This window comes from Calonectris borealis, chromosome 6, assembly GCF_964195595.1.
Source record: "Calonectris borealis chromosome 6, bCalBor7.hap1.2, whole genome shotgun sequence".
Lineage (NCBI taxonomy): Eukaryota > Metazoa > Chordata > Aves > Procellariiformes > Procellariidae > Calonectris > Calonectris borealis.
The window spans coordinates 22,595,870-22,612,262 of NC_134317.1; the positions used below are offsets into that span (position 1 = coordinate 22,595,870).

The 16,393-nt window shown below is 37.4% G+C and overlaps 2 protein-coding genes across 4 annotated transcripts in view; both read left to right on the plus strand.

Annotated features, from left to right (window-relative positions):
• The window catches only part of LOC142083569 (uncharacterized), a 37,200-nt gene extending 36,646 nt beyond the window's left edge, over window positions 1-554 (plus strand). Inside the window, exon 35 of the mRNA XM_075153133.1 lies at window positions 280-554. Coding sequence (XP_075009234.1) covers window positions 280-491 — 212 coding nt within the window. The 3' untranslated portion in view covers window positions 492-554. The remainder of the gene's footprint in view (window positions 1-279) is intronic.
• A 2,083-nt stretch (window positions 555-2,637) lies between these two features.
• BBS5 (Bardet-Biedl syndrome 5) lies at window positions 2,638-15,688 on the plus strand. Of its 3 annotated transcripts, XM_075153171.1 has the most exons (12): window positions 2,638-2,775; window positions 4,433-4,515; window positions 5,360-5,425; window positions 7,239-7,288; window positions 7,978-8,105; window positions 8,994-9,129; window positions 10,141-10,236; window positions 10,761-10,823; window positions 11,668-11,802; window positions 11,917-12,000; window positions 13,830-13,853; window positions 13,969-15,688. In XM_075153171.1, the coding sequence occupies exons 1-12, from the start codon at window positions 2,714-2,716 to the stop codon at window positions 14,068-14,070; spliced, it is 1,029 nt and encodes a 342-aa protein (XP_075009272.1). In that variant the 5' UTR covers window positions 2,638-2,713; the 3' UTR covers window positions 14,071-15,688. The 3 variants fall into 3 exon arrangements, with proteins under 3 accessions (XP_075009272.1, XP_075009274.1, XP_075009273.1); XM_075153172.1 differs by lacking the exon at window positions 10,141-10,236 and having other exon boundaries at window positions 2,640-2,775; XM_075153173.1 differs by lacking the exons at window positions 10,141-10,236; window positions 10,761-10,823 and having other exon boundaries at window positions 2,639-2,775.
• Window positions 15,689-16,393: the final 705 nt, after the last annotated feature.

Sequence of the window (16,393 nt, forward strand, 5' to 3'; positions counted from 1 at the left end):
TTCATATTGTTTGCTCTTCTTGTATGTGGAGCCATAATACTATTATTCCTGGAGTTACTAGAACCGTGCCAGTAAAGGAACAGTTTATTTAACCCACAAAGATGCACTTTTAACTTGCCTTCAATGCTAACATCTTTAGAAGTAAAAGTGAATCTTAAACTGCTGTATAACATTAGCAGAAAAAATAAAATAAAATCAGAGTTTAAAAGTTAAAATCTATGCAATACAATTTACTTTTACAAACTGAATTGTTTCTATTCCTTTTTTTCTGTATTTTAGAAAGTATCCTGGACCTCCGGTGCAAGTTAAGGCTAGATCAAGGGCCATGCCGTGTTTATATCATAAAATGGTATTATGATAAACAAGCCAATGCTTGTGCTCAGTTTTGGTATGGAGGCTGCGATGGAAATGCAAACCGCTTTGAGAGTGAAGAGGAATGTAGTGAGGCTTGTGTTTTTTTTTCTGGAGGTAGGAATTTATCTCTACATTAATAACAAGCAAGTTGAAGCTATCGATTGTTTGGGTTTGTTATCAAGTATCCAGCGTGGTATGTAAAACCAAACCCACTAATTTAAAGAATGCTAACATTACGAAATCATATGCTCACTAAATAAAAATCTGTCTACCTATGCAACATCACTTTAATTCTTTTTGCATTTATTGTATGATGTAGTCCTTATGTAACAAAATAGCAATTTTTCAGCAGTATCAAGAGTACAAAATTTCCTTTTTACTAAGGTTTAGTAAAACCAGGATAGCATTTGCCATAGTAATTGCCCTTCTTTCACCTAGATCTTTAAATACTATGTACAATGTACCATTGTACAATCACTAACTATACCTCATTTTAAATTATATATATGGCTTTGGAAAGCAATCTTTGGTCATTAAAATTATGTAATTTCTTTTCTCTCTGTTACAGAAATCTGATATTTGACACGGATTCTGCAGTGAAAACTTAACTTTTTTTAAGCGAAAGTGTTCCCACAAATCCTATTTTAATATTTCAAGCATAAAATATCCATTTCCAAATTACATGCAGAGTACTACTCAGTACAGCGAAATACAGCAATGCATCAACTTGTGGCCTATGTGCTCTCCAGGACACAAGACAGGGAGGTGGCTCAGCTACCCACCTTTCCCAGCCACATCACTGTTACATTTAGTCCTTTTTTCTGTAAACTTTCCTCTGTTTCCATTTGCTGGCAAGATACAAATGCAGTTAAAACACATCCACAGATTTATATGAGTGACTATACCATAGCTCGCATCACTGAATTAAGTTAGTTCATGTCTAAAGCGGTCCTTGGCACGTGTTTCTTTTCTGAAAGCCAAGTCTAAATGCATTTTAGTATTTTCATCTCTTTTTAAGCTTATGTTCAAAACATCCAATGCAGCATAGAGTTTATTCTTTATTGCCCATCATTGCCATATTGCTTTTTATATTTATGTCTGCCTGTATATGATGTATTTCCTATTACTTGACTTACGTTCTTAAAAGCTTCTTTCTAATAAAACATTCCTGGTTTTACTGCCAGGACAGAGAATGGATAATGGTACCTTTAGAGGACTAAAAACTTACCTCACAGCTAAATTACACATTCTGTGTAATGTGGTCCTGGTGATGTAACTGGATTTCTGCCACAGTCCTTGACAAGACTGAACATCTCAGATTAGGCGCTCCTGCATATGAAACCCGATGATCATTTTTGGCTGGGTTTATGGGTTTTTTTCCTGAACAAATAGTAAGTTCAGCATATCAACAAAAAAGGAGATTGGCCTCAAGCCGAACACCCGCTACCCCTCCCAATTCAAGAGCCCCCGGCCGCACTCCTGCCGCCGCCTGAGCAGAGCCCTGCCTGGACGCGGCGGCACGCCGCTCTTCCCGCCAGCGCGGGCGGAGGGCGGGCAGCAGGGGCGGGCAGCGCCGGCGGCGTTTTGTACTTCATCGAGTTCGCATCCACTTCCAGGCGGGTCGCAACGGGCTCCTCACCAACCCAGGGACCAGCTCCAGGGAAAGGACTGTCAAAGGACACGTTTCTTGCTATGATTCGTACTTATTTGGAGTATTGTTTTATTTGAAAGTAGTAAGATACTGCAATTAATATTCGGCTAGATACAATTTTCAAGTTATTCCAAATTTAAAATAGTATGATACATCCCATCCAGTTTAAAAAAAAAACACAACAAAGCCAAAAAACACAGGACTTAAAGCTGTAATTTACCGAGTAAGCGAGAGTTTCACAGGTTTTAGGTTTACCGACTGTACAGGGGACTGGTTTGACGATCGTCCACGGCAACACGGATGTTACCTCGTACCAGACAAAAGCAAGACGCGAGGAAAAGCTCCAACTACTACATGTTCCAACGACTCGGAGCACTCCGCTCTCCTTCACAAAACGTTCACAAGCGCCAGGCCGTTGGCGTTGCCGAGGCTGTACAAGCATGCCACCGGGCCGGCCACAAGGCACGACGGCCAGAGCGGGGAGGGCGCCGGGCGGGCCCGCCCCCCGCGACCGCGGAGCCCGCCGCCACCCGCGGCCGCTACCTCAGCCGAGCCGAGGGCGGGGCTAGGGCAGGCGGGAGAGCGGCGGGCCCGCCCACGTGCAGCACCGCAGCCAATCCCGATCGCTGCGGGAGCGCGAGACACGCCCCCCGTTGCCACGGCGGCGCGCGGACCCGCCGGAGGGAGCGGCGCGCCGCGTCGGCAGCCATGAGCGCGGCGCTGGACGTGCTGTGGGAGGACAGAGATGTCCGCTTCGACATCTCCCCGCAGTGAGTGTCGTTGCCCTGCTCTCCCCTTACAGCAAGGCTTTCGGACCCGCCCGGCGTCTGTCAGTAGGCTGAGCGCGGCCTCCCAGTAGGCTGAGCGCAGCCGCCATTACTGGCGCGGTGCATGCTGGGAGCCTTCCCAGTGTGGCGGTGGAGGGGGGAGGGTGTTGTCCTGGCGGGGCGGGAAAAGGCTTCTGTGGCCGTTGAGACTCAGGCGGGCTGGCTGGGGGGTTTTTGGTAGGTGGAGTCTAGTCACCGTTTCCAATCTATAAGAAAAGGGGGCGGGGGGGGGAAGAAAAGGTCGCAAAGTGGAGGACTGAGGAAAGGGTGTTCTTTTCCCAGCCGCCTGTAGCGTTACCTGGCGCTGAGAAGTAAAAACAAACTTAAGGTGTGTGTCTGACGGGACGGTACCAGTCACTGGTAACAAGGACTCGGTGTCCCTGCCGTGGTGTTGGCAGCCTGAGCTCACGGTAACGGGCAGTGGCTGTGCAGCCTCTGAGGAGCCAGGGCTGAAGGGTTGTCACATTCATCCTCGTGGAGGCAGTGCTTCCTCACTTCTGTGGGCCTTGACCTCTGATGAGCTGTCAACTTTATCTGAGACACAAAACTTCTGCTCTGGTTTCTGTGGCAAAACCCTGCATAGCTTTTGTAATATGGAGCTACAAATTAGTAGCTGGTTGGTGATGATTTTGGGGGTGGAGGCTGAAAGTGTACTATCATGCTTCACCTCCCTTCTACTCAGTTGACCCTACAGAGAACACCCCTTGTCCGTCAGACATGCTGCCTGCAATAATTTTAGAAACATGTAATTGTATCTTGGATGTTTAAGCAGTTCTGTCTTAGTTTCTTGTAGAATTGTCATGTAGACAGAGCCAGCTTCCATATTTTCTTTAATGCTAATGTTACTATTCTTGCTACCTCCTGTCTAATATCTTTTGTGCTGTTCTGGTGATGTATTGTTGAGTCCATACTTAGTGTCTCCATCCTGATCTCCAGTAGCATCACATGGAATTCCCCTCCTGAGAATGCCTTTTGTTTTTGTCATGCCAATACACTGAATTGGCTCCTTTACAAAATACAATTAAAATACAGCAAAATTTCACACTATATCTGTTGTTAGGTAATTAAGTGGTTAGACCAGTTCAATCAAGCAAAATAATTAAAAAAAAATAAGCAAACCACAGCCTTTGTGGAAAATTTAGCAGAGCATTTCACATGTTGGTATACATCTGATATTTCCTTTGCTGGCATCTATTCTTTCCTGAGCCTAGCTCCACTACTTATGACCTAAGAGTACAGCAAGAGGCAACAAACTCTATCCATTAAAAATCATATGAATGCAACTTTTTTGCTTTTCCCTCCCATTTTCACACACTTTCTCCCTATTATATAGTTTGCTTGGTCACACTTGCTACATAATTATTTATTTACTGTTATAATTTAATAATAAAGGTATTAATATTTTTCGTATGCCAGATGTAGTGATAACAATTTCAGGTATATAATGTTGATTTGTGTGTATGTGGCATATGTGGATTTTTCATTGTATGATACACTAAGCAAAAAAAGGAGAAAGGAAAGCGAAGTGGGGAGATAGAAATGGCCTTCTTTTGGAGGATATTTTTCATTAGGTAATTTTTTCTTCTTTTTTTTCTTTTAGACAAATGAAAATGAGACCTGGAGAGGTCCTTATAGACTGCTTAGAGTCTGTTGAAGATACCAAAGGAAATAATGGAGACAGAGGTAACTGCATACTCAGGGAAATTGTAAACTTTCTAATATTTAACCTATGTAGGTTCATGAAAGCCCTGTCTGGTTTCCACTGAACTGGGTGTCAGTGGTCTGTTGCAGAAAATAGATCTTGCCTGTTTCACAGATCTGTCTCCCCTTGGAGTATTTTCAAATAGGATCTCGTGTTCGAAGTTATAGGAAGGTGATAATCTTGTCTCAGAATTTGTTTAGAATTGAAACCCTTGTAAGAATAATCCATTTATAAACATTGTGGTGATCTTTTGCTGTAATCCTGTTTAATGCTTAGTTTTTCCTAACCTGGTTTAAACTGAATCAGTGAGGAATATATATATAGTGTGCAAGGGCATAAAGCTGCCAGCATGCTGAGATGACCCTTCCTGGGGTTGGATGTGCTGCTGTACGGGGTACAGAATCAAATAAATTTGCATGTGACATAAAGGGGTGAGGATATTCATGAAGACAGCTGCGATAGTTAACTCACTGCCTTCCCCTTCTCCTCCCCAGAGCAGTTCTGCACTGATTGTGTCTCCTCATTTTTGCCATAGGCAGGTGGATGTGAAATCAGTAACTGTTCTCAGTTTGGTTTTGAGGAATGCTGGTATATATTAGAGGTTGTTTCATTTGTTCCTTGCTGGATTTTCTCTCCTAGCATTCAAAAAAAAAAGTGTTTAGTATTTTTCTGCTGCGGTGTCCTGTGCTTTTTTCTTCTTTTTCCTATCAAGGGGAAGGAATATTCTGGTGTTTCAAAAATAGTGGTAAATATGTGCCACAGAATGGAACATTTAATTTAATGGAAGTTATTCAGATTAAAAATATCTACACTCTTTGCTTCCAGGTAGACTGCTTGTGACAAATTTGCGGATTATTTGGCGCTCATTGTCATTGCCCAGAGTCAATCTCTGTAAGTATCATCTCCTGTTAAACAACTGCAAATTTTGTGTTTCCTTTGTGGTGGTATGCTACGCTCTCACAGTAGTATTGATTACAGTACAAAATAGTAAAGTATAGTTCTGTTGCTCTGTAAAGTCTGAAATAAACTGTTACTAGGAATAATTCATAGTAAAGTATTAATATTCAATGTTAATTTCTCAGAACAGAAGTGGAAGAGTACTTCAGACTTCATTTGGCCTATGTGGGATTCATTTGTTTTTCTAGAAAGAAACAAAAGTTTAAGTTTCTTCACACCTTGCTTTACTTGTACCTCTTTGCCACCTGTTTATTCACATTCTGTATTGTCCTACAGTTTTTATTCCCCACAGGTACCTGCCTTTCCACATTTACTATTGTAAGCTCTGAATAAACTGCTAATTTTAACTGTATGAGTAGCTAGCAGGGCTACTCCTATTTAATTTATAGACTGCTTTTTTGCTGAAACAGAGGCAGAATGTACTTACTTTGTACCCAAATTATTTCCAGTGCTCAGTTCCCAATAGCCAGTCAATATTGAAAATCTATATTTCGTTCATAATGTACATAAACTTATGCCCTCTGCCTGTTTGCTCTTCTGCATTTGCTATCTCATACATGGTCACACAGTGCTACTTTTATATGTATTTATAAAATTAAATTGTGTGCTTGTGTATTTAAGTTTTAGAATAGACCTTTCTAGAGGAGATTACAAAGAAACTTACGGAGCAGTGCAGCCGTATAGAAGCTCAAGGAAGTATAACCTATGGCTTTTAGGGTTTAAAATATTCTCTAGCTTTCAAGATAATGCATTATTTCTTACATTAAGGGAATATATAGACAAAAAAAATATTTTATTGGATGCCATTTTTGACCATTGCTGTTTCTTTTAGTTTTAGAAAATTTCTCATAAGCAACCTAGGAAATAGTCTCTTTCTGGTATTTTCATAAGTATTAATTCCGTAAAGACTGAATATTCTTATCTACGTAACTGCTGCCACATCTGAGCTTTTGGAGAAGCAGAATCTTCCCAAAGCAAATTCCAGTTCTCCTTTGATTTTTTTTTTTTGGAACCTGGCTGTGCTGCTGTTCGTATCAGTAGCAGGATTGTCATTGACGTCCAGATTTAGCCCAGCACCATTTTAGTGCATCTGTTTGTTTTAGGAAGAATGGCTGGGATTGTTTCTGTTTTTATTTTGTATCAGCACTACTGTAGAAGAGGCAAAGTGAAATTTGTAACTGTTTTTTCCTCTTCTGTTTGTTTCTTCTTCACTTATACTTTCCATTTTGCTGCTTTTTTTCTTTGTCATCTCATTAGCTCTTCTACAAAGTACTATATCGATGCAGAAAGTTTTATTTATAAGGGTAAAATTACAGGCAACATCATGATGAAACAGACCTTCTTGAGGCAACAGTCAAATGCTGAAACAAGGAAATTCTGATTAAATATTAGGAGAAAAATGTTCACAATGATGACAGTCAAACAGTGGAACAGGCTCCCAGAGTGGTTGTAGAATCTCCTTCTTTGGAAATATTCAGAACTCAGTTGGACAGCACCCTGAGCAGCCAGATGGGGTTCGTCCTGCTTTGAGAAGAGCATTGGACCAGACAACCTCCCCAAGTCCTTTCCAGCTTAAATTAGTCTTTGATTTTGTGATGAGGGCCAAGACCGTTAACCACAATGTGTAATTCTCACAACTAGCATCCAAAGCTGTGCTACAAAATTCAATATTATACTTTGTAATTTTGACTATTATTTTTTCTTGTTCTCAAAACTGTTCTTTTTTTTGTTCTCCCCTAACTTTTAGCTGTTGGTTACAACTGCATTATAAATATAACTACAAGAACTGCCAACTCAGTAAGTTTCAAAAAATACTTTTTAAAATAATAAAAGAAGCTGTAATTCATTGTTTATACTTATTGCACTATATCAACAATAATCTGAAAATTTACTTGCAAGAACAGTAATAGAATAATAATGGAAATTTACTCTAAAAGTTAAGAGAGTTTTACATTTCTATAGGAGTGTGGTTTTAGTCAGTTTCCTAAGGCAGTAAAACTCATGTAATCATACTGTTTGGTGATTCTTCTCCCCTCTAGGTAAGTCAGGCACATGTTGGCTCATTGTGTAAATTTAACAAAGGTCTAGAGAGGCACTAATTTTGTGCAAGAAAGCTCTCAAATACATAGCCTGAATTACATGCCACTGTGAAGCCATTTGTTTGGCTTGCAGCAAAGAACTAGCAGGGAGATTATGTAGGTTCCCCAGGCAGCCACACGGTAACAAAGCCAAAAATACTGTTTCAGTCATGATATTGCAAATGCATAGGAGACAAGCTTCATTAGTTCTACTGTTGATGGAATTGCTAGTTTCTCCAAAGGAACTGAGTTCAGTTGAAGACAGCAGTAGATCAGTGGTAGAATGAAGATTACACCTTCAGATATACTATTTAGAACAAGAATTTAGAAAATATGTCAAATTATTTATTGCTTGTACAGTCAAGCTACTATATTGTTAAAATGTTAAATTTCATTTTTTCCTTACAGAAATTACGAGGACAGACAGAAGCTCTGTATATATTGACTAAATGTAACAATACACGATTTGAGTTCATATTTACCAATGTTGTCCCCGGGAGTCCCAGACTCTTCACTTCAGTTATTGCTGTACACAGGTAGCATACTTAAAATAGTGTTTGGTCATTTACAAAATTCAGTGAATCAAATATGTGGGATTACTACTGCTGATAGGCCGAGTATATAACTGCCCTTATTTAACATTCAGAAAAATTTCCCAAAAGAAGAGAACACAATCTCTGGAAGGAAGGGAGAGAATGATCACAAATTCTAGTAGATAACTGTGCGTAATGAAAATTAATGTGTATTAATACCAACTATTGATGACAGTTCATACACCTTGTGTGTATAAACTATCTGAACAAATAAAAGTACAAAAGAGCTAATTTCAGTGTGCATTTTCTATCTATAATTTCTGTCTATAATTATTTCCCATAATTTTGGACCATGTAGTGGAACTGAAGAGTTAAATCCCGGTCAAAACTCTAATTGACTACAAAACAGTGGATGTTTCCCACCATTCCCATTTGCATGAATGTGTGCATAATACGTTACCATAGGTTTCTGTTTAAGAGCTATGGAATACTGACGTACGTATATCGGATGTTTGTGACTTAACCGGCACTGAAAAATAAAGGATTCTTGATGTCCATACTACGTTTAACATGGGACCTGAAGACTTATGCTTTGCAATAGAGGCTGGGAGATTAATATCTTAAGGAAAAGAAAGAAATAGTATACACATGAACAATACCGGAGATCAAAACAGATGTCAAAAAAACCCTTTTAAGTTTAAAGATAACTTCATTAAGGAAAGCTGAAATATAATGGTTTACATTGATGAAGTTTTAATAGTACTCTCATTTTTGTGCAACATGGTGATAAGAAAAGTTGAAAATATACAACATTTCATATTGGTGCTAAAACAAACAGTAAAGATAGTAGAAAACACTGAAATGCTAATGTGTATTTTTTATTTTTTGCAGAGCTTATGAAACTTCTAAAATGTATCGTGATCTGAAGCTGAGAAGTGCATTGATTCAAAACAAGCAACTGAGATTATTACCACAAGAACAAATATATGATAAAATCAATGGAGTTTGGAATTTATCAAGTGACCAGGTATAGTGAAAAATGAGACTACGTTGACTACAGCAAAGTTAAAATGTTTTGGCTTTCATCTAGCAATTGTACTACTATAGTTTTGTAACCTCAAAGGAATTACCCTTAATTTAGTTTATCAGCTGATGCATGCGGAGAAGCTGATCCCATATATTTGCTAATCAGTACAACAAAGTCTTTTTTTGGCAACCTGAAGTCTACATGACTCAGCTAATATGCAAGGAACTAGATATACAGTTCCTGTTAAAAAGGTATATTTATGAGTAGTCTAAAGCTCTGTATCATCCTGAAAGACAATCATGTTGTTTCCAAAGTGTTCTGCTGAACATTTGTATGTTCATGTGCAGCTTTGACTACAGTGTAAGACTATATTGCCTTTTGATTACTGGAAATTGAAAATATTGGAATAGGAATCTATGTCTTAAAACATAGAAAAATAAAGACCTTAAGGAAAAAATAGAAAACATTTCTATTAATTTACAGGGCATTAGTAGCAAGTATTTCCCAGAGCCATGAAACAAAATGGAAGCTGTTATTTCTGTCTGTGCAATTTTAGTCCAGAATGGAAATAGGATCCATCCTGACAAGCTAAAAAGTTCTTTCCTCTACATTCCCTTGGCATGCATCTCCACAATTGCCTAAGTTTAACCCACATGCCATTATACTTAACGCTATATGCCAATTCCAGATCTGTACAGTTAAGAACACTCTCAGATGCTTCATGTATTCCCATGAGGTCTGCTGTGCTGTGATTTGATCCTGCTTTGCTGCAGTAATAGGTACTCCCAGCTATTTTCACCACTCGGGTGCTGTATCCTTTAAAGATTGGATTTTGCTTCTTTGCAATCAATAGAAGCATTTTGACTGGTTTTGGTGGGAAAGTATCAGGCTTTTATTGAATTAAATATGAAGCTGTATCCTGGTTGTGTTTAAATGGATGGCAGTAATCATCGTGTTTGGAAAAAAGGCTCTATACTTCACAGCAGTTCTGACATACCTTTTCTTTAATAGGGAAATTTGGGAACTTTTTTTATTACTAATGTGAGAATAGTTTGGCATGCAAATATGAATGACAGCTTTAATGTCAGCATACCATATCTACAAATTGTAAGTATCTTAAAACAACCATTTTCCAAATGAAATGGCATAAGTTCAAGGCTTCAGTTAAAATGCCCAGCTCACCAAAATTAGTATTTCATGTCCCACAGTCAGGGAGGGATTTAGTCTCACCAGCATCAACCACAGGGTGGATTTTTTTTTTTTCCTGTCCAGATCAATTGTGGGCTTTCACGGGCAGTTGATTAAAAATGGCTTGTATTTCCAATTTTCAAACTATTTACTATGATGTTTCATGCCACCTACATACACTGAGATTAATGATCTTGTGAACCTGATGTTCAGAAATGAACTGTTACTGTTGTACCAATTCTGATAAAAACACTTTTCCCTGAGGTTCAGGGGTTCAGATTTGTAATGGTACATGGGAGGGAATGGTGGTAGCCAAGCTTCCAGAACCAGAACCAGTAATTGTAATTAGTACAGTGTGAAGGAAAAAAAAAAAAAAATAGATAAAAGAGATTTTTATCAAGTAATTCCAAAATTTTTAACAGTTTTTACCTCTTTACCATTAGCGTTCAATAAAAATAAGAGACTCAAAGTTTGGCTTGGCACTTGTGATAGAGAGTTCTCAGCAGGTAAGAAGCTTTAATAGCCTTCTTTCATTGGTTACATTTTTATATATAATAGTTCCCTAATTCTGAAATGTTACAGAGCTACTTTTAAGGTACTCAGAATGTTCCTTCTGTGTGGCCTTTTGAACACAACTTTTAAGAAGTCCTCTTTGCACTGCTTAAAATGTTTATGTTAAGGTCAATATCGCTATTGTGAGTTATGGTTTCTCTAAGCGAAGCAACAATAGGCCAGCATGACTAGTTAAAATAAAGTAAAATAACTGTTAAAAGCAGTGTCTTCTGACAGGTTATCTTTGGGATCTAATTACTTCTATATTTAATTAAGATGATTATTTTTAATCTTTTTCACTTGTGTATCTGTTTTGCTGTAAGAGACAAAATTATTTTTCTTCAGTTTGACCTTAATCAGAAATGCTTTTAATGGCATTTTTTTTTAAAGTTCAACTAACTTTATTTACTGTATCTGAAAGCTTCTTTAATAACAACATCAAGATCTAACAGACTAAACATTTGCTGAGTAGCTAGGAATAAATCATTAATATTACTTCTGAATTTCTCCCACCCTTGTTTGCTTTTGTTTTTCTGTGTAAGAAGTTTGTTCCCCATTTGTATAATGGGCTAACAGTTAAAAGCTTATTTACCTCATAGAGAAACATTGTCATTGTTTTTATTTCACCCATGGTTTAAATGGCAGAATAAAAATTAGATAATACCAAAATACAGATAATGTTCTGTCAGCAAACTGAAATTTGCTATCATTAAACTGCAAACCCCTATCAAGGGGAAAACGTTATTTAAATAATAAGCAACACTAATAAATATATGTCTTCTTTTTTCTTTTATATAGAGTGGAGGATATGTACTTGGTTTTAAAATAGACCCTGTGGAGAAACTACAGGAGGCAGTGAAAGAAATTAATTCACTTCACAGAGTTTATTCAGCTAACCCTATATTTGGAGTGGATTATGAAATGGAAGAAAAGGTACTCCACTCATTTATTTTGAATTAGATACAATATTGTGTTAACAGCAGTAATAAAAATATATTAAACATATTAGATATGTGGATTTATTTACTTCAGTGTTTTAATTTGCAGCCTCAACCTCTTGAAGACCTAACAGTGGAGCAGGTTCAAGATGATGTGGAAATAGAATCTGATGAACATACAGATGCTTTTGTGGTAAGCTACTCCACAGAAAACTAAAAAATATAATAATTATTGTTTGATTATTCAAATGTAACCAATGTACAGCTGTAAACCTCTATTAAAGATAAGCTACAACTGAACTTTCTATCTTTAAAACACACCTACATACCTTTTATTCAAAATTGTGATTACTACAGGAATTTACTCTGTGTATAGATTTTTAACTTAAGAACAAACTATTATTCAAAATAAATAGTAGTAGATATTTGAAGTAATAGTTGCATGTAGTTTCTCAACACATTAAGATCAGGAATAGCTTGAAAACCAGCAGTACGGTATATTCAGATACATTATATTAAAACAAGTCTTCCTTCCCTTGGAGCAGATTAATAGGTGCTGATATCTGTATGCTCAACATTCATCTAAGATTCAAACTTGAAAGATTTTTAGAAAGGCAGCAATAATTTTGAGTCACTCCTGACAACCTTTGCATTCCTGACAATACCAGTTTAGAAAACTCTATTAGTATCTGTCTCCCAGTATTTCAGGAAAATTGACTTTTAAATGCATTAGGTTGCTTGATGACCTTCTTTCTAGGAATTTCCAAATTTACTGTGCAACCCAATAACACCTGGTTGCATGATTGCACAGGTAGACTGCACATGTTTTCAAGTGCTAGCCTTGACACATTGACAATTGACATGTTTTCTTAATTCATCTCTGAAATTTGGTAAATTAGCAGTGCTACCACCAATCTTATTTCCACATTCTTTTCTTTTGCTATCCTTTACTGATGCAGATAAGGTCTTTTCTCTTCCTTTCCCTCCTTTTTCCTCGCTTTTTGCCTTTTTTTCTTTCCATTTTTGCATATTTTTGTTTGGTCATCAACATAGTTGAAGACCTACCTTTTCCTTAAAGGTAGATTCTGTTTGCTGTATTGGTGCCTTTGTCACCTGGATTAAATAGCTGTGCTTTGCATATTCTGAAAGAAAACCTGGAAGCTGTAAATGATTAGAAGGTGGTGGCTATAGGAGACATAGATCGTCCGGGACCCAAGGAGCGGCTCCACACCAATATTCCATGACGCTTGATGGCGATGCTGTTCTGTAGAGTCTTGTATAGCTTGAGATCCAGCTGAGCAGGAAAACGCTTTCTTTGCTGCCCCTCGCCAGCCCATAGGGGCAGCCGGAGCAAGATCAGGCTTGTTTTGGTAAATACGAAGATCTAGAGCCCGCTGGTCCAGAGACTTGTAGAGCTGTGGATATTTTCAGAGATCTGGTTTCCTGAAGTGTGTGAGCCTTAATTTCGATACACACAGAATGGGAAAGATTGTATCTCTTTCCCAGATCTCTGTCTGAGAGTAGAAAAATGTGGTTAATTGTTCAGTTACTCTGTGTTCATTTCTTAGATTGAGTATGATGTTAACTGAATTTTGATACTACTTGCACATTTTAAGTTAGTTTTTGAAACGGAATAATAAATGCTGCTGCACAAGGCAGAAGATGCTAGGATGCTGTCAGTTTGCCTTAATATTAACATTTTATTCCCTATAAAGTATTTGTCAGTGTAACAAATGTAATATGAAAATTTTACCATTTAAAAATCTTTGTTTATTATGAGGAAAATTCTAAGATTGGTATTTAATGAAAAATAACATAATCACCAACTCTTGCTAGAACCCTTTTGTAAATTATTTCAACATAGAAAAAACTGATCTTGTTTACAAAACAAAAATAAAAACCATACAGACTGGTTGAAGAAAACTTACCAAATACGGTTTTGACCCCAAGGAATTATTAGCAGATTTGGTTTTAGACTTTTTTTTTCCAAGGTTGCGAGTTCTTTCTTTCTTTCTTTTGCAGGCTTATTTTGCTGACGAAAACAAGGTAAGAACATCTTTTTTCATACTGTCAAATTCATGTTGTTAAAATGGGGTAATAAAATTTAAAAGTATCTTCTGCTTTATTTTATTTTCTCTCATATCTTGTGCATTCAAAAAAGCAACATGATCGGGAGCCTGTTTTTTCAGAAGAACTAGGACTTGCAATAGAGAAGCTGAAGGACGGATTCACACTCCAGGGACTCTGGGAAGTAATGACCTGATTTAGATTGGCATGCGTTTGTTTCCTAAGCAAGGAAGAACTCTCAGTTCTTACTGGGCTTGGGCGATCTGTAGAAGATAATTTAGAAATACCAGAGTAGCAGAGAAAGAACATGCCAAAGCTAAAGAGCAGGCAAATATTAGATAATATGCCCTCAGGATATGTCATAAAGGAAAGATTATTCAAAACATCGTATGTGTAAAAGCTTTGTATTTATTACATTGTTTCTGTAAGTAGTGGGAGGACAACCAATATCTAAGATAAGAAGGGGCGGGGCCCCAGCCGCTGGTGGAAGCCCGGCCCCCTGCAGGAAGCCTCAGGAGTCCCACCCTTCCTCTGGTACATGGTGGATCCGAGAAGTCCCTCCCCACTACATGCATGGCAGCTGCCATTTTATTTCAGCCACCATTATGTAAAATGTCATACCCCATGTTCTCATACTGCTTTCTGATTGGCTGACTGTGGGTTTTGACACACTCATACCCCTGGTGTTTTCAGGGGTGTGATTGGCAGGACCAGCGACCCCATCCTGCTTCCCCCAGAAGATTGTCAGAGCAGGAAGCCCCCTCCCCTAAGAACACAGGGTCTGCCATGGTGTTTCAGCCACCATTTATGGCAGGTAGCCACCATTTTTTTTTTTACAACTTCATGACCCATGTGTTACATACTGCCCTGTGATTGGCTGCCAGGACCAGCCACCGCCTCCCATTTTACCTGGAAGTATGTCAGAAAAGGAAGCCGCTCTTCCTATGTACACAGAGACCACCATTTGAGATAGGGCAGTGTGTGGTATATAGTATGATGCTCAATGTGAAGTATTCATGTATTTATATTCAGTGATGTACTTTGCCATAATGATTATATCTAAATCAAATTTCCATAACTTGTTTAATGTTGTGCAACATAGAAATATCGTTATATGCAGAACATTTTGTATCTATGCATATTGGCTGTGTCATTGCAGCACTGCTGTGTTACTGATAACTTTGTTCCAAATATTAGTTTTCATATCTTACAATTTTGTTAAATTGTGAGACATATTATCAGCACATATCATTCCAGGTACTTAATTGTAATCCAGATATCCTTATACAGTTTTTCTTTTTTTTTTTTTTTGGCCGGAGCACTTTTTTTAAGGAATGATCTAGAAAAAAGTGCACACACAAATAGCTTCTGTGTCTGAGTCATTAGACCTTTATGATGTTATGTGTTAGAGAGAAATGAGTCATTTATTGTTTAAAGGAAGATGCAGCTGTTACGTTTTCTAGTGAGATAAGACCTCTGCGCTATTTTCTATAAGTAGAAAAAGTCAAATGAGCTCTACTCTCAGCTGTTGTTTTAGCAGCTGTTATAGTAAAGTAACTGTGGTGTGAATATAATTGTGGGGTTTGTAGAAAATCTTTCAAGGTATATATTTTAATGAAATACTACCTATATGGAAAAGCAATCATGATTTCAATAAAATGTTATACCTCGTTGTAGATCTTGCATTCAAATAGTTGTGTTTTGATCCTGTTTCCATTATATTCAAAGAACATTTTACCATATGGATAAAAAGCATTCTCTGTATGGGCAAAATACAGTCCTTCATCTAAGGTACATTAAACAACTAAAAATTTCAAATTTGCTTTGGAACTGTATTACCACCTTTAATAAAAATTTAAATGTTCCCAGTCTAAATGGTGAAACGTTCAACATACATGCATAATTCTAAATTCACATTCACTTTTCAAACTACTTGTCTGATTTGGGGCGTTTTTAGTTTAAATTCAGAATTTTTAGGGTTTTGAAATTACACATCCATTAAATAATGTTAATATGGTGGATTACATGTTTTTCATTTGCTGTTCTACCTTTCCTATGTACTGTTTTCGGTTTAGTTTAACAGCAGTTAACACCATTTCTAGTACAGTCGAATTTAAAAGGATTGATAATGTCTACAGATTCTCTGAAATGAAGAATGGTGTTTATTAAGGTGGGGTGCAGACTTCATTTTAAATTATTTTTAAAAGCAGAATTTTACCTGAATAATGTATATTTTATGTCTAAACAGTAGGGTTTTGTTTACAAATAAATACAACCAAATGGATATTAAGAAGAAGCTCAAAATTAATTTCAAAGTCTTAATATCTGAAGAGGTTGCAGATGTGATATGAGTATGTAAAAAAATAATCTTAAAGCATAGATAATTGATGCAAAGTTCTGGAGTTTTTTAATATCTTTATGACTGCAGCAATAAGATGTATTAAGCAACTGAAAAAGTGAACAGTAATTGCAGCTAACAACTTGATTAATAATATTTCTATTTCAGAATATTTGGTAAC

Excerpts from the sequence above, each read along its gene's own strand:
- BBS5 (XM_075153171.1), top strand. The coding sequence starts at position 2,714 with ATGAGCGCGGCGCTGGACGTGCTGTGGGAGGACAGAGATGTCCGCTTC. Across the intron at positions 12,001-13,829 it reads AACATACAGATGCTTTTGTG|GCTTATTTTGCTGACGAAAA; the intron begins GTAAGCTACTCC and ends TTTCTTTTGCAG. Across the intron at positions 13,854-13,968 it reads ATTTTGCTGACGAAAACAAG|CAACATGATCGGGAGCCTGT; the intron begins GTAAGAACATCT and ends CATTCAAAAAAG.